This window comes from Myotis yumanensis, unplaced genomic scaffold, assembly GCF_028538775.1.
Source record: "Myotis yumanensis isolate MYYU_CA2020_CCGP unplaced genomic scaffold, mMyoYum1.0.hap1 SCAF_2, whole genome shotgun sequence".
In the NCBI taxonomy this organism is placed as follows: Eukaryota; Metazoa; Chordata; class Mammalia; order Chiroptera; family Vespertilionidae; genus Myotis; species Myotis yumanensis.
The window spans coordinates 208,511,816-208,529,509 of record NW_027223753.1 but is presented as its reverse complement, the minus strand read 5'-3'; the positions used below and the strand labels follow the sequence as shown (position 1 = coordinate 208,529,509).

Below are 17,694 nucleotides of genomic sequence, written 5' to 3'. Positions count from 1 at the left end.
GCTCCATCCAGCTCCATATTCATCATCCCCAAATCACAATGAGGCTGCCTGGATTCCAGCAATTAGACCGCATCCGCCTGGGAGGCGGGGCGTTCCCGGGGGCGGGGACCGGGCGGGACTAGGACACAAGGCCCCGCCCCTCCCCGGCCCCGCCCCCAGCGGCCCCGCCCCTTCCGAGAGACTGAGCAGCCGCTGCAGGGAGGATATCGGAACCCAGCTGCCTGAGCTCCAGTTTCCGCCCGGGCATCTTCCTGCAGGCTCCGTCTCGTGCGCCCCGCGGCTTCCGGTCCACTGTGGGTCTCGCCCAGAGACATGGGGAAAGTGAGGGGGCTGCGGGCCCGCGTGCACCAGGCTGCCGTGAGGCTCTCGGCGGAGTCTGCGCCCGGCCTCGCGCCTCCGGTCCAGGATGGGGCGCCTCCGCAGACCTCGGCTGGCGGAGTCGGGAGAAAGGTAAACTGGGAGCCAGGAGGCGGCCCTGGGCGGTTGGGGTGGGGGTAGGGTCTGCGGGGGTTGTTTGGGGCGCCACACTGTGCAGCTTTGGGGGTCCCGTGCTGGCTTCGGCCCTGTGGTTCCCCAGGCCGGTCTCCTGCGACCGGGGACTGCCCTCGCGATGTTTGCTGTGTGACCTCCGTTGGCGAGGTGTGGGGGCCTCCAGGCTCTTCCCACGTGGCTGGTAGGGTTGACTTGCCCCAGCCTTGAGGTGTGCGAGAACCAGGCACCTCCCACTGAGACAGGCCAGTAAGCCAGGGCAAGTGGAACAGAGAAACGGAGACAGTTAGACAGCACTTTGCAGCCATCTAGAAAGTCAAGGTGCCAAGCAGTTTCAGCTATCTAGTAAATTCTGTCTTCCCTCAACCAGGACACACTTATGAATAAACTAGAGGCCCAGTGTACGAAATTTGTGCACAGGTAGGGACCCCAGCAGCTGCCTGCTGCCACCTCCCTTCCTGCAGTTGGCTGGCCAGCCCAGCCTACCACCTGGTCAACTCCCTCTCAATTCCCCCTCCAGGGGACAATTTGCATATTAGGCTTTTATTATATGGGACTAGAGGCCCAAGTGCACGAAAATCGTGCACTTGGGGGCGGGGGGTCCCCTCAGCCTGGCCTGCATCAGTCCGGGAGTCCTTGGGATGGCTAACTGATGGCTGGGCCCGCGCCCCACAGGGAGCCAGCCTACGCCAGCAGTTGAACATCCTTAGTGCTGCTGGCTTCTGGCTGAGCCTGGCTTCTGTCTGAGCCTGGCTTCTGGCTGAGCAGCACTCCCACTGTGGGAGTGCATTGACCACCAGGGGGCAGCTCCTGCGTTGAGCGTCTGCCCCCTGATGGTCAGTGTGCGTCATAGCGATTGGTCGTTCCCCCATTCGGTCGATTTGCATATTAACCTTTTATTATATAGGACTAGAGGCCCGGTGCACGAAATTCGTGCACTGGGGATGGGTGGGCGGTCCCTTAGCCCAGCATGTGCCCTCTTGCAGTCCGGGACCCCTCCCTTGTTACTGCCCAGCTGCTTGCTGCTTCCTACCACTTGGCTTGCTGCTCCTTAGTGCTGCCACAAAGGCCTCGGGTCTGCTGGGTGCCAGGCCTGCCAGTTTGTGTCTCTGATACCCCCAGCAGCCCCAGCACCAAGGTGGCCGGCCTTGGAGCTGCTGGGTACAGGCCACCTGTTGCGTGTTTGTGTCTTCTATCAGGCCCCCAGCAGCCCCAGCACCACCTAAATAACTTAAGGGAAACTTTATTTAGTCTTCTTTTAAAAGCAATCTAGTTTAAAAATGAGTTGCAGTTAAGACAGAACAAAGAACATGGTACTTAAGAGTGAGATAGACTGACAGAGGAGAGGCTGGGCACTGGTCAGGGGCTTACATGCCAACTGTTCTCCACCTGGGAAATGATGTAAAATCGGTTTCTTTAGTTTTCTGCTTAATCGTCTTCTCCAGCACTGAGGTCAGAGGAGCTGCCTTCCACCCCATAGGCTGCTTCTCAGAGTCGAAAATTTCGCCATAGGCCTCTGCCTAGGACAGGACCTCTGCACCCACAGGGTGCATAAACACACAGGGCTTCCATCAGGCTCCGCTGATCCCGGGGCTGGGAGGCTTCTCGGCTCCACTGATCCAGGTGGCCGGGAGGCCTCTCGGCTCCTCTGATCCAGGCGGCCCGGAGGCCTCTCGGCTCCGCTGATCCAGGCGACCGGGAGGCCTTGTGGCTCCGCTGATCCCCGGGTGGGAGGCCTCTCGGCTCCGCTGATATCCGGGCAGGGAGGCCTCTCGGCTCCGCTGATCCAGGCGGCCTGGAGGCCTCTCGGCTCCGCTGATCCAGGCGACCGGGAGGCCTCTCGGCTCCGCTGATCCAGGTGACCGGGAGGCCTCTCGGCTCCGCTGATCCCCGGGCTGGGAGGCCTCTCGGCTCCGCTGATCCCCGGGCCAGGAGGCCTCTCGGCTCCACTGATTCTGCAGCCGGGAGGCCTCTCGGCTCCGCTGATATCGGGGGCGGGAGGCCTCGAGGCTCCGCTGATCCCCGGGCTGGGAGACCTCTCGGCTCCGCTGATCCAGGGGCCGGGAGGCCTCTCGGCTCCGCTGATCCCCGGGCAGTGAGGCCTCTCTGCTCTGCGGCTTCAGGGCTGTTTGGCTTCGCTCTACCGCTTGGAGCCTGAGTTTGCAGATTAACCGCCATCTTTTAGCTTCTACTTGAAACATTGTATCTTTTGGAGCTGTTGCTTCAGGAGCTCAGAGCCCCGCAGCTGCAGGTGGGAACCTTGGTTTTCTCTATCGCTGGGGCAACCAAGCATCCTGTTCTCAGCTGCCTGGCTGCCCGCCGCCATCTTGGCTGACAGTTAATTTGCATATACTCACTGATTAGCCAATGAAAAGGGTAGCGGTCGTACGCCAATTACCATGTTTCTCTTTTATTAGTGTAGATAGGATGGTTTGCACTTCTCCCCAAGCAGAGGGTAACTAGCTTAAATCACCTTTCTCAGGGAGACAGGTAACAGAAATCCAGTTAGTGCCATTAATGCCAACCATACCTAAGGACAGATGAAGTTAAGAGAATAAACCTCATTTTGGTATATCAGCATAAAACTGATGAATATTCTATTGAAACCCTCCCCTAAATTCCCAGTCTTAAAATCCCCTCAAAACAAAGGTCCCAGTGTCATGCTTTCCCTCTCAGGAACACAACTGTGCTGCCCCCCCCCCCCCCCCCCCGTTTTTTTACCCACAGGTGTGCATATCCTTAACTCTAAGGGACCCCATAAGGCTTGCAACCAGGGCGGCAATGGGCAGTGGCAGTTCATCTCAGGCAAACCCCCTGAACCTGTCCCCATGGCCCCCTTTCTCTTACTTCTTAGTAAGCCAAAGCAGACCAGCCTAGGCTCAGTTCCCCAGTCCTTCCTTTGTTTCATTGTCCCCAGCTTTAATAAACGTCTTCTGAAATTCACCTGGACTCGTGTTGTGAAACTTTTCCTGCACGAAGTTAAGAACCCGCACACTACAGGCTGTCCCTAGGCAGACCTGCTCAGGACCAGGCCACTTCCCAGTAACACCACCACAACATAAATGCCACACAAATATGGCAGAACTTTTTTTTTAAGTCCCTACTGAGCTGGGAATAGGAAGGAAATTTCCAAAGTTAATGAAAAAGTGAGGAGGGGACTGAAAAGAGACCCTTTGACATGTAGCAGTCACCCCTCCCCTCCCACTCAGCCCTGAGCAGCCACTGATCTACTTTCTGTCTCCTGTGAACATTTCACATGGATGGAGTCATCGATGTGGTTTTTGTGTTTGGGTTCTTGGACTTCTCATGTTTTCAATGTTCATCCAGATTGTACCTTGTGTATATGAGTGCGTCATTCTTTTGTGGCAGGATGACCCTCTATGGTATGGGTAGACTACGTTTTGTTTATCAGTGGCTAACCCTTGGGCTGCTGTGGAAACATTTAGTGTGCAACCAAGGGGCTGGCAGGGGGAAAGAGACAAGACCAGGTGGACCAAGACTTTGAGACCAGCCATGTTTATTGAGCACTTTAGGTGCCAGTCACTATATCTTCCCCACTTCCCTAACCCTTGTTTTGAAGATGAAAAAGCTGAGTGTTTAAACTAACAAGGACACTCAACTGTTGATGGAGGAGCTGATGTTTGAACCTAGGGTCTGGTACCAGTGTTCTGGATTTTATAAAAACTATTGATATATAATTAACATGTCATAAAATTTACCCATTTAAAGTGGACTATTCATTGGGTATTTTTTGGTATATTCACAGAGTTGTGATTTTTACAAATTTCAGAACATTTTCATCACCCTAAAAAGCAATCCCTATTATCAATAATTGAGGCAACCACGTTTCTACTTTCTGTCTCAATAGATTACCTGTTCTGCACATGTCATATAAATGGAATCCTATATAATAAAAGGCTAATATGCAAAACTGAACGGCAGAATGACCGGTCACTATGATGTGCACTGACCACCAGGGGGCAGATGCTCAATGCAGGAGCTGCCCTCTGGTGGTCAGTGCGCTCCCACAGGGGGAGCGCTGCTCAGCCAGGAGCTGGGCTCACGGCTGGTGAGTGCAGTGGTGGTGGCAGGAGCCTCTCCTGCCTCCGCTGTAGGTGAGTGGTAAGGAGCGAGGGGTCCCAGAGTGCGAGAGCCCTGGACTGCGAGAGGGATGTCTGACTGCCAGCTTAGGCCTGATCCCTGGGGGTTTCGGGCCTAAGCCGGCAGGTGGTCATCCCCCAAGGGGTCCCAGATTGCAAGAGGGCGCAGGCTGGGCTGAGGGACCCCCCCCCCTGAGTGCATGAATTTCGTGCACCGGGCCTCTAGTATACAATATGTGGCCTTTTATATCTGGGTCCTTTCACTTAGCATATTTTTGAGGTTCCTCATAGTATTATTTTTTAGCATTCATTTCTTTGTCTTTTTTTTTTAATGGCTGAAAAACATTCCATTGTATGGGTGTAGTGTACCATACCCACCACATTTTGTTTGTCCATTCATAAGTTGATGGATACTTAGGTTGTTTCTAAATGTTGGCTATTGGGAATAATGCTGTGAACATTCCTGTGCAGAGCTTTCAGTGGATTTATGGATTGGAATTGCTGGGTGGTACAGAATGCTGAGTTTTACTTTTAAAAGAATTGCTTGACTATTTCCCACAGTGACTGTACCGTTTTACATTCCCACCAGCAATACATGAGGGTTCCAATTCTTCCACATCCTCACCAACTCTTGTTATTGTCTTTTTTTAATTATAGTCATCCTAGTGGGTGTGACGTGGTATTTCATTGATTTGCATTTGATGTTTAGTATCTTTTCATGAGCTTGTTGGTTATTTGTATATCTTTAGAGAAATGTGTGTTCATGTCCTTTGCCCATTTTTATTTATTTATTTATTTATTTATTTATTTATTTTAAATATATTTTTATTATTGCTTTTTTACAGAGAGGAAGGGAGAGAAATAGAGAGTTAGAAACATCGATGAGAGAGATACATCGATCAGCTGCCTCCTGCACATCTCCTACTGGGGATGTGCCCACAACCCAGGTACATGCCCTTGACCGGAATCGAACCCGGGACCTTTCAGTCCGCAGGCCAACGCTCTATCCACTGAGCCAAACCGGTTTCGGCCCTTTGCCCATTTTAAAATTGTGTTTTTCTTTTTGTTGAGTTTTAACAGTTCTTTATATATTCTGGGTGGCAAGCCATCAGTTATGTATGGTTTGCAAATATTTTTTCAAATTTTGTGAATTGTCTTTTTACTTTCTTGATATTGTCCTTGGAAGCACAAAGGTTTTAATTTTGATGAGGTCTAATTTATCCTGTTTTCTTTTGTTGCTTGTGCTTTTGCTGTTATGAAAGGTTGAGGAAATCGCAGGGGAGCTTGAGCAGTGTTTGGTCATGGAGAGACTCTTTGACAACGGTTATCCTTTAGGGGTTGTTGTAGGGCCCTCGATATATTTCAGTATTTACGTCTTAATTCCAGTAAAAGATAGAATCTGTACAGCTCCATTCCCTGTCACCCCTTGTCCTACTATATTGTTATGCAAATTGTATCTCTACAGGGGTGGACAAAAGTAGGCTTACAGTTGTGAATACAGGGAACACAGTTATTCTTGTATTACTTATTTGTTAATTGTTGTATTATTTATTTGTATTATTTGTCTTCTTGATTTTATTTTGCATCCTTACTTATGATGCCTGGCAGTTTAACCTACTTGTGCCCACTCCTCTATATGTGACAGCCCAGCCTGAAGTTATGATTATTCTTTTATAATTAGCTACGTGTTTACCTTTTCTAGACTCCCTGTTTTGTTTTTGTGGATTTGAACTGTTTGGTATCATTTGCTTTCATTATAAAAATCATCCTTAGTATTTCTTAGAAGGCAAGTCTGTGAACAATGCATTCTCTCAGCATTGATTTATTTGGGACTGTATTTGTTTTACTTTCATTCTGGAAAGATAGTTTGAACGCTTTGCCTATGCCATACCACTGTCTCCTAACCTATTGTTCCTGATGAGGAGTCGGCTGTTAATCATATAGGGGTGCATTCCATTGTGATGAATCATCTTCTTCTGTTTTTGTTTGTTTTACTGCTTTCAAGGTTAGTGTTTTGACTGTAATGTGCTTTGATGTAGATCTCTCTCTCTCTCTTTTTTTTTTTTTAACACAAACAAAAATATAAGAATTTGTTAAGAGAAGAGTTGTTCTCAATCCTAGATATACATGAGAGTCTCCTGTCAAGCTTTTTGATGTAGATCTCTTTGTGTTTATTCTGTCTGGAGTTTGTTATCCATTTGGAGTTTATTGAGCTTCTTGGATGTGTAGATTAGTGTTTTCCATCAAATTTGGCAAGTTTTACACCATTGTTTCTATGAATATTTTATCTCCCTCTCTGTCTCTTCATCTGGAACTTCCATTACTTATGTTGGCATGCTTAAAGGTACTCTAAGAAGCCATTCATTTTTCCACATTGCCCTTAAATATAAAAGTTATCTTACTGGCAAAAATCATTTAATTTGGGAACAGCAAAGAATTGCAGGCAAGTCTAACAAAGTGGAAGAGTTATTTTATGGAGAAAAAGGAGAAAGCTAGAAGGGTTGTTTTGAACGAAAGGCCATGAGAGAAAAGGGGGAGTTCAGGGAGGTGACGTTTCTCATGGGCTGAGATGCTGGGGAGTCAGTTTAAGTTGATAATTTTGATGTTATAAATATCCAAATGACCCTTGGCAGAAAAAAGGTTCCCCACCCCTGATGTAGGAGATGCCGTGTTCAGCGTGTACAGCGTTTCTTGTTGGGCCTGTAATTGGTGATTCCTTCCTGTGGAGGATTCTTCTGTTGGAGTCTGTAATTGACTATTTTCCTGTAATTGATGTCAGGTGGGTACTGGCTGGCTCTCCCCTCCTGGCCCGGTCACTCCATTTCAGTCAGGTTTGCCTTTGTTTTCACTTCTGCAAGCCTATTCTATAAATTTATTTCTATTGATTTTTCTGTCATGCTCTGTTCTTTTCCTCTCTTTTCTTCAGATGGCATCATCCCTATCAATCTTTCCTTAAATTTGCTGATCCTTTCCTCTGCCAGCTCAAATCTACTTTTGAATCTCTTGAGTGAAATTATTCATTTTGATCACTACTTTTTGACTCCAGGATTTTATTTTATGTTTTAATAGTTTCTCTCTCTTCCTGATAGTCTGTTTGATGAGATGTCATTGTACTCTCCTGTAGTTCTGTAGGCACGGTCTCTTTCAGTTCTGTGGCCTTATTTGCAATGGCTGCTTTGAAGTCTTAAGTCCAACATGTGGCCCCTCACTGCAGCTGCCACTACCTGGATCACACTTTTCTCTGCATGTGTCAGACTTTGTTGTGGAAAACAGGATGTTTGGGAAGTGCATTGTAGCACCCAGAGGGTTGATGTTTGTATTGGCCTAGCTCTGAACTAATTATGTGTAGTCTATTCTACTCTCCCTCTGGTGTGCAGCCTCGGATCTCTCTCTCTCTGTCTGTCTCTCTCTCTCTTTCTCTCTCTGTTTCTCTCTCTCTCTCTCTCTACACACACACACACACACACACACACACACACTCACACACACTCTAGAGGCCTGGTGCACGACATTCGTGCACTGGGGGGTGTGGGAGTCCCTCAGCCCGACCTGCACCCTCCAATCTGGGAGCTCTCAGGGGAACCCTCTCCAGGGCGGGAGTTTCTCTCTGTCTTTGCAATCATATGAGCGAATTTTCTGAGACCCAACTCAGTTTGGTTTGTTGCTCACAGAATAATAGAGGCTTTTTTTTCCCTTTGCTTCATTGGTGGAGATTTCCTGGAAGTTTTAGGATATCTTCCCTTTAATTTTTCCTTATGTCTCTCACCTTTGTTTTCCCTCCATCTCCCACAGCAACAGTAACTTGCTCCAGGCTCGCTTTGTTCTAGTACAGTGGTTCTCAACCTTCCTAATGCCGCGACCCTTTAGTACAGTTCCTCATGTTGTGACCCAACCATAAAATTATTTTCGTTGCTACTTCATAACTGTAATTTTGCTACTGTTATGAATCGTAATGTAAATATCTGATATGCAGGATGTATTTTCATTGTTACAAATTGAACATAATTAAAGCATAGTGATTAATCACAAAAACAATATGTAATTATATATGTGTTTTCCGATGGTCTTAGGTGACCCCTGTGAAAGGGTCATTCGACCCCCAAAGGGGTCGGGACCCACAGGTTGGCGACCCACAGGTTGAGAATTGCTGCTCTAGTGTCTAGGACAGTGATGGCGAACCTTTTGAGCTCGGCGTGTCAGCATTTTGAAAAAACCTAACTTAACCGGTGCCGTGTCACATATAGAAATTTTTTGATATTTGCAACCATAGTAAGACAAAGACTTATATTTTTGATATTTATTTTATATATTTATATGCCATTTAACAAAGAAAAATCAACCAAAAAAATGAGTGTCATAGGTTCGCCATCACTGGTCTCGGTGATCCGTCTGCCACCAGAACTACGATTTCCAGCATTCCTGGTGCTCCCTGTGCTCTGGGGTTCCACTTCCGGTTCAGGGGCTACCACCAGAACTACCATTCCCAGAATTCCTGGTGCTCCCCGCGCTCTTGGTTTTCCCTTCCTGCTCTGTCTCCATCCCATGGCCTCCCACTCTGCCAAGTCCTTCAAGCTGCTGGCTCTCCCACTCTGCTCTCCACCCAGCACCTGTATATGCAAATTAACCCACCATCTTTGTCGGGTTAATTTGCGTACTCACTCCTGATTGGCTGATGACCGGAGAGACGGTCAATTTACATGTTTCTCTTTTATTATATAGGATGGAAATATATATATATTGTTTTAATCTTTTTGCCTGGCTGCCTGGATCAGCATAAATCACTTACTAGTCAGATTGTGTGAAAGCCCTTTTGGTCCCATTAGGTTTTGGCCCATCTCCACTGGATGTGCGTGGGGCCCGTAGGCTGCTATTACCTTTGGGAGTTTACATTTTTGACACCTTCAGTCAGGGACTAGCAGCTTTGAGTTTCCCTCTGATCGGTCCTGAACCATCATGGCCTAGAGCCCTTGGCCTGTAGACTGCCATGGATGCACTCCTGGGGGTGCTCTTGGTGTAGAGCAGGTGACGTTCAGCCAGTGCTAGCTCAGAGCTGTACCTAAGCCCTTGTGCTCAGGGCCTTCCACCCTGCATTGTGTTTGCTTGGGGCATGCTTTCCATCGTGCCCATCCAGAGGTGGTTGTGATGGGGAAGGGCTCGCAGTAGATTGCTACTGAGGGGGTGCAGCCTGGACCCCAGGGTTGACTCTGATCCCAGGAGGGCTCTTGGCTGTCTTTGTGGTGTTCTCTCTGTTACACTCTGCTTGCTCTGACGTGTAGCTGGTTGCTGCCAGTATTGTGGCACTATGAGCCGCACAGCCTGCACAGATCCCTTGGACCCACTGCTAGGGCACGGTGCTCTGAGTTGAATACATGAGCTATGAGTCCATGTATTCTTCTAAATTCTCCTATCCAACTATGCCAGGGTTGGTTCTTCTCAAACCCTGCCCACTATACTAACTGTTGGGAACTTAGTCCAAGTTCCTCCTTTATCCTCTGCTCACTAGTCACAGGTGTTGGGTCTGAGCCCCTCTGCCTGGGGCTGGACCTCACGGCCCTACCCGGTTTGGCTCAGCGGATAGCGCGTCGGCCTGCGGATTGAGGGGTCCTGGGTTCGATTCTGGTCAAGGGCATGTACCTTGGTTGCGGGCACATCCCCAGTGGGGAGTGTGCAGGAGGTGGCTGATCGATGTTTCCCTCTCATCGATGTTTCTAACTCTCTATCCCTCTCCCTTCCTCTCTGTAAAAAATCATTAAAATATTAAAAAAAAAAAAAAGATAACAGTCCTCACTGCAAAGTCCATACAGGCATGCAGCCGGACACTGGCTGGTGAACATATATCTTTCCCATAAAGCAGCATCAGTCTCTGTACCCACAGCTATTATCTGAGCTGCTGCACGCTGCCTCCTAGACTCACTGTCTAACATCATAGTGGTACCTGAGCTCTCTGGCTCAGCAGCTTCTCCTGTCTCTTCTGCTCAGCTGCTCTCTCTAGCAGAATTCTTCACACACTCCATCCTAGCTGCTCTCTCCATACTCCAACAGACTTCTTCTCACTCCTGCCTCAGCCAACTAGACTGGTCAGTAATCTACTTTTATGCCATTTAGACAAAGAAGGCTTCGTGCCAATAGTTCCATCAATCATATTGGCTACTGAAGGGCACAGTGTACCATGTGTCCTTACACCCATCATGGCATCTTGGTCTGATTAGGATTCCCAGGCTCAGAGTCCTTGAACATTCCGTTTAGGCACATGCCCAGAGCGGCCTTTGGTCATTCTGGTGTACTGATAACAAGGCTTCTGTGCTCCCACTGGCCTTGACTATCCGGGGACCTGGCATGGTTCTCATGTCCACAACACCCTTAGGCATGGGCTTCTCATTCTGTCCTGATAGTCAGTCCCCTCCTTGGAGGCTGACCCTCTCGGTAGGACCTCTGTGCCCACACTAGAGAAGGGGGCAGGGACAATGCAGCTTCTCCCTGGTGACAGCCCCTCCACGAGTGCAGCTGGAGGGTGGCCCTTAATCTCCTTGGCTTGTAAGTAGCTCCACCCTGCAGAGCTGGGTCAGGACCCAGTATTGTAGATCAAGCATGTCAAACTTGTGGCCCATGGGCCGCATGTGGCCCACAACGAATATTTTTGCGGCCCAGCCAATATAATGGTATGTAAGAAACGTTTTAATAAAAATTTCATAACTTAATTTTTATAGTATCCTGTTATACATAATTATTAATAACAAATTACAAAGTTCGCTAATGACTGATTACTATAAGCGTCTTGCATTCATTATGTGCCTTACGTGCAGGCGCACCATTTCTCTCCACTAATACTAGCAGCGAATATTTTAGCAGCCGATGGCCACGTCGTTAGTCTTGTACTGATTTGTTTGGTGTGTGCAACAGGAAATATTTTGCTTTCAGAGAACAAGAAAAATAGGTTTATTTGCATTACCCTTATTAATTTGTGCAGTTATGTAGTGTCTGGTAAGTTAATGTTCAAGGAAAAAATATTAATTTTTATTAAAATGTTCTATTTTATGTTAACAATTACTCGTTTATTTCAGCCCTTTGTATTTATCATGTCTCTATCGAAATAAATCTTTTATGAAAATTGAGGCTTTTGTTTTTTTTTGCAGCCCACATAAACTTAAGCCTTGTTTATTTGGCCCGTGTTAGCCTTTGAGTTTGACATGCGTGTTCTAGACCTTCCCTGCTCTGCCAAGGGTGGAGTGTCTGCCCAACAAGAGGGGTTGGGGGAAAAGGGGAGGAAGTCCTGGTTTTCTGCCCTCACCTTCTTGGAAGGTGGGGTGGGGTGGGGTGGGGAGAACTTGCTGGCAGCCTGCCTCCCCTCCCCTCTCCCCTGACCCCGGTGAAACCATAGTCATGGACTGGGAGCTGGGGGAAGGGATAAAGCTTCTTTGGTAGTTTCTGATATGCCGTAAATTCTTTCTGTTCTTAATGAGACTTAAACTTTTCTCCAGTTAAATGGTTTTTGGGGAGATGGTCTGCCACACCCTCACTCTGCCCTGTGTTGGCCAGGTCAGCTGGGATTCCCTCAGCAGATAAAATCCTGCCAGACTCAGACTGCAGCTGACATCATAAGGAAACAACCCACCAGAAGTGAGAGTCAGCAGACAGTGTGAGCATCAAAATCAGACTGCTGTGAAGTCAGAAAATGGAATTGTTAGAGACTACAAGATAGGTGTGCCTGAAATATGAAAGGCATGAAGGAACCAAATAGGAGAAAAGAGAATAAGACTCGCAATAAAAGCAGTACATAGACCTTGTATTAATAAGGGGGGCAGGGGAAGGAAGTCCTGGTTTTCTGCCCTCACCTTCTTGGAAGATGGGATGGGGTTGGGGGCAGGGGGGTATGGTCATTGAACTTTAACATGGAATAGACAAACAATTCTGATGTCTAGTCACATAATGACATGGTTATTTGTGGAAAACACTTAATGTGTCATCAGTACCTTTTATATTAAGCTCCAAAATGTGAAGTTATGAGACATAAATTACCAGTGCAGAAAATGTCCATGTGACAGAGTAGAGAGAAGTTGAGCATCAGTGTGTACAGATTTATGTATGTGACCTGGGCTCCCCTTTGCTGGGAGGTGTCAGCTGTTATGGCCTTCTTCGCCCGCCCTGTGTCCCCCATGCTCCAGCACTGTTCCCCCGTTGGGTTCTCTGAGGTCTCTTGTTTCCTGCTCCTGAGAAGTCCCAAAGAGCCAGCCAGAGCTTCTTTGTCAGGTGCTAGGTGGGCGCACTCAGCCTGACACCTTCTTGGCACTTAGACAAGTTTCTGCATCATCCCCATTCTGTCCTTTGGTGTATGACTCCCCGGGAGTGGATGCTGAGGTCCCTCCCGAGGCCCCTGTCCTGGAGATTGGCCCTGGAATGAGCCAGGTGGGCATGGGGAGTGGGTGCTGGGTGAGCACGGTGTGATGGGCAGAGTAACGTGGAGGGTTTTAAAACTTTGATGTAGGGATGAATGCAGGTCAGAAACAGACCTAGGAGAGACAGTGTGAGGTGCAGGAAGGGATGTGACACAGGAGAGGGCTGTACAAGTAAGAAGGTGTGAGGTTTGGAAGGAGATCCTGAATCTGGTCCAAGATGGTTCTTCAGCCAGGAGCACGCCCCACCTGGTGATCTGAGGCGGGCAGGGAGGTGCTGCCGTAGCGCTCTGGAGTCTGAGCTCCCAAGGGTCCTGAGGCCTCCTCGCTGGGGAGCGAGGCTGGTTTCTCCAGGTCCTCCTCCGTGGTAGCCAGTCTTGTGCATCTGGAGGCTCTCACCCAGGGGTCTCCCTGCCGTGTGACGGGCCTTGCATTTCACCACAAAGCCATGGCGCAAGTCTTACCTGGTCTTCTTTCTTTCCTTCTTAGGAGTGGGCTTTTGTGAACACGGACATCTTTGCCAGGACCAAGATAGACCCCAGTGCCTTGGTGCAGAAGCTGGACTTGGACACAAGGAGTGTTGCTTCCGTCAGGAGAGGTGAGAGGTTAGGGTTTGCATGTTCCACTGCCTGGCTGGCTTTGAGTTGTTCAGATGCGTAGGCAAGAGCAAATTTCAGTTAACTACTTTTTGTTGTTGTTTTTTTAATCCTCACTTGAGGTTATTTTTCCATTGATTTTTAGGGAGAGTGGAAGAGAGAGGGGAAGACAGAAAGAAACATCGATGTGAGAGAAACACATCGATTGGTTGCCTCCTGCATGAGCCTGACCAGGGCCTGGGCCAGGGAGGAGCCTGCAACCAAGGTACACACACCCTTGACGGGAATCGAACCCGGGACCCTTTGGTCCGCAGGCCGATGCTCTATCCACTGAGCCAAACTGGCTAGGGCTAACTATATTTTAAAAAGGTTTTTACTAATGGAAAAATTTAAAATATACTATAATAGAAAGAATGGTATAAAGAAATTCCCTGTGCCTAGCACCCACCTTCAACACACACATACTGCATTATTTTGAAGTAAACGGGTTCCCTTATGAATTCTTTAGTATCTATTTCTAAGGGCTCTTTCTTAAATAGCATACCTACAGTGCTGTTATCTAAACAAATTAGCAGTAATTTCTTATCAAAGATACACACAGTGCTCACACCTTTTTGATCGCCTCATCAAATTGTTTGTAAAAATCAGGGTGCAAACAAGTGCCCCCTCCCAACCTTTTCCCTCCTGTTTTTATGATGTGGGGAGGGCATTTTTCTGACTGCACTTCCCCCATTTTGGATTTTGCTGGTTGCCTTCCCCTGGTGTCTTTACCGTGTTTCTCTGACCCAGCCCAGTTCTTGGCCAGAGCTCTTTGCCTGGAGGAGGAGAGCAGCTCTGCTCCCCGTCACACTGCCCTGGAGGTGGAGTGAGCTCCCAAGGCCTGGTGGGTGCACCACCACCGTGCCTGGAGAGAAACCTTACTGCTGCGTAGGTGTGAGCTGCACATATGCAGCCAAGCATGTGAATAAGAGAGGCATGTAACCTTGTTAAGAGCACTCAGGCCTCCGGGGCAGGGCTGTTTGCCTCAGCCTCTGTAATCCTACTGTACTTTACCTGCACGGCGATTTCCATTGGTTTAATTGACTGTACGTTCTCATCTTTAAAGTTGTAAGTAGCTGTCCTTTTTGTCTTACTGCTTTAAGAGTCTTTGTGTTCCTGGGGCTCTCTAGTGAATTGATGTACAGATTTTTCTTAATTATTTCTTGTTGGAGGATTCAGCAGCATCCAGGTTTTTAGTATCATTTGCCAGGTTTCCGTCTGTCGTTTGCAAACAGCTCAGAGTTGTAAGATGTGATTATTTCACAGGTATGGCTTATATCAAGCATCTTCTGTGGGGTTATGTTGTTTGCATCATTGCTCTGGATTTTTTCATGTCACCGGGGAGATACACGTGCTTCTCCTTGCCATTCTTTGTGCATTGAAACTGCAGGGAGCAAACACTTTCCCTCTCCCCTCCTAGGGATCCTGCAAATTAGATTCACTAAGGACAGATCAAGGGAAAGCAGTTTATTAATGTGTGCAGTGCACTTCACCCAGGAGAAACGGGTGTGATGAGAAACTCAAAGGGGTGGTGAGAACTTGGCTTCTATAGCATCTTAGCAACAAACAGTATGTTTATAGCCTTGCAGGCCACAAACTGTGGGAAGGTAAATCATGGGGGAATGAATGAGGAAGGTGTTTGTGAGGCTCCATCTAGACCAGCCGTGGGCAAACTACGGCCCGAGGGCCGGATCCGGCCCGTTTGAAATGAATAAAACTAAAAAAAAAAAAGACCGTACCCTTTTATGTAATGATGTTTACTTTGAATTTATATTAGTTCACACAAACACTCCATCCATGCTTTTGTTCCGGCCCTCCGGTCCAGTTTAAGAACCCATTGTGGCCCTCGAGTCAAAAAGTTTGCCCACCCCTGATCTAGGCTGTGACCTTCCCTCACCTTCACAATGACAAAGTTTCCTCCGAGAGGGGATTCCTAGCAGTCCTCGTTTTTCAGAAGTTTCTTTCCTTTTTAAAAAAATAATTATTTATTGTTGAAAGTATTACATATGTCCCTTTTTTCCCCTCATTGACCCTCTCCAGCCTGCCCCTGCCTCCCTGTTCAGAAATTTCTTTTTTTTTTTTTTTTTCAAATATATTTTATTGATTTTTTACAGAGAGGAAGGGAGAGGGATAGAGAGTCAGAAACATCGATGAGAGAGAAACATCAATCAGCTGCCTCCTGCACACCCCCCACTGGGGATGTGCCGGCAACCCAGGTACATTCCCTTGACCGGAATCGAACCTGGGACCCTTCAGTCCCCAGGCCAACGCTCTATCCACTGAGCCAAACCGGTTTCGGCCAGAAATTTCTTTGGTGACCAATTCGATCAAGGGTTTTGTATGTTCACCAATTCTCTTACGGCTCGTCTGTGTATTTGGGGCAGTGCTGATCACCTTTCTTAACCTTGGATGAGTGCTTTACCTGTTATAGAGGTTAGCTGTTTGCCATTTAATACAAAAAACTCTTCTAGGATTTTAAAAATTGCTGAGGAAGTTATTTCCCTAGAGAGCTGACAGTGCTGTTTCCTGACAGTTCCCTGTGGCTGCTATTCTCGCCCCTCCTGCCTGTCACCTCTGCGACCTTTCTCTCCTTGGTTGTGGGGCCAAGTTTGCTTTCTGTCCATAGAACGGGCTCTGCCTTCTTGGTCCAGGTTGGCATGCTGCCCTGCCTGTTGGTGGTGCATACACTCCGAAGGAGAAGCCATCTGTGCTACAGCCGGTATCCCCGAGCAGTTTGGAGGGAGTGGAGGGGACAAAGCTTTAGCTTGCAGTCAAAGGAGCCAAGCTGAGGTCCCGGTGCTCTGCTTTGTTGGCTGTTGGATTTGGGGGCATCTGTGTGGCTTCCCAGGACCGTTAATTCCTCATGCATCAAATGAGCGTGGCATCTGCTGGGCAGTGTGCTTTGTGGGCCTGCCTGGAAGTCCTACTGGCCTTCAGTCATGCCCACTACTGGGGGTCATCTCCAGGGAGAGCTGGGCTGGTGGTGGCTGGGGTCATCCCAGCGGTACTCCCATGTCAGTGAGGGGCCGGCCCACTCTGTCCCCTTTCACAGACAAGGATGCGGTGCAGGGGGAGGCCAAGCCCCATCGTAGGTGCCGGCCCCTCCCTTTGCTGAGCTCAGAGATTTGAAGCCCATCTGGGAATGGGGGTCCTGGTGGCCCTCCCTCCAGCACTGCTGGATGGTTCTCTGTGTGTGAGACATTGTCACAGCTGTTCCAGCTCCCGATGGAGCCCCCAAGGAGTCAAGATGCCCCGGTTCCTGGTGGCAGGTGACTGACTGTCTCAGCCTCTTCCCCACCCGAGCCTCCCTCTTCAGCATCTCTTCCGATTTAGGTTGTTCCTCAGCCTTGCTTCCTCCTTATTCGCCAGTGCCTGGATCCTACGGAGGAACAGTGGGTCTTGTAGTCTCCAGGCCTGAGCTGGGCTGGTGGCCTGGGCAGGTGCAGGTCATGTGGAAAGGCGTATCGATGACCCATACCCTGGCTGATCAGTGGCCTGCTGGGCTGTGAAGGTGAGGGCACCTGTCTGCCCGGATTAGCTCAGAGGCGTTCTTCCTTTGCATCTTTCCCTGGGCTGAGTCACAAATAGAACTATGCCTGTGTCTCGGCTGCTGTGCCACTGCCTTGTAGCCGGTATGGACTGGAAGAGGCTGAGCCCACTCACGTGAGCCTGGCCTGGTTGTGGGTCCATCACCCTGATGGGTGAATGTCCCTTGTGTGGCTCCTATGTGCTTGGGTGTGTTCCTCTCCTTCAGGCAGATGTGCTCACACACTCCCTGCAGCCTTAGGACCCAGTGGACCTGCTTTGCTGGTGGCATTGTGCCAGGGTTTCTGCACAGAGCCCTGCGGCCTTTGGAGCCCAGTCTCCCCCCGATTTCCCTTCAATCCCTCTTGCAGGCAAGGGCTCCATACTTCCTGTGGGGGAACCACTAAGCTAGAGGCTGTCCCCCACCCAGCTCCCCCTGCAGATGACCCCATCCACCACCACCCAGCTCCCCCTGCAGATGACCCCATCCACCACCACCCAGCTCCCCTTGCAGATGACCCCATCCACCACCACCCAGCTCCCCTTGCAGATGAC

At 48.8% G+C, this 17,694-nt stretch overlaps 1 protein-coding gene across 1 annotated transcript in view; it reads left to right on the top strand.

Annotated features, from left to right (window-relative positions):
* The first annotated feature begins 282 nt into the window (after positions 1-282).
* SLX9 (SLX9 ribosome biogenesis factor) overlaps positions 283-17,694 on the top strand; it is a 34,834-nt gene continuing 17,422 nt past the window's right edge. The window contains exons 1-2 of the mRNA XM_070403664.1: positions 283-450; positions 13,469-13,577. Coding sequence (XP_070259765.1) covers positions 313-450; positions 13,469-13,577 — 247 coding nt within the window. The 5' untranslated portion in view covers positions 283-312. The remainder of the gene's footprint in view (positions 451-13,468; positions 13,578-17,694) is intronic.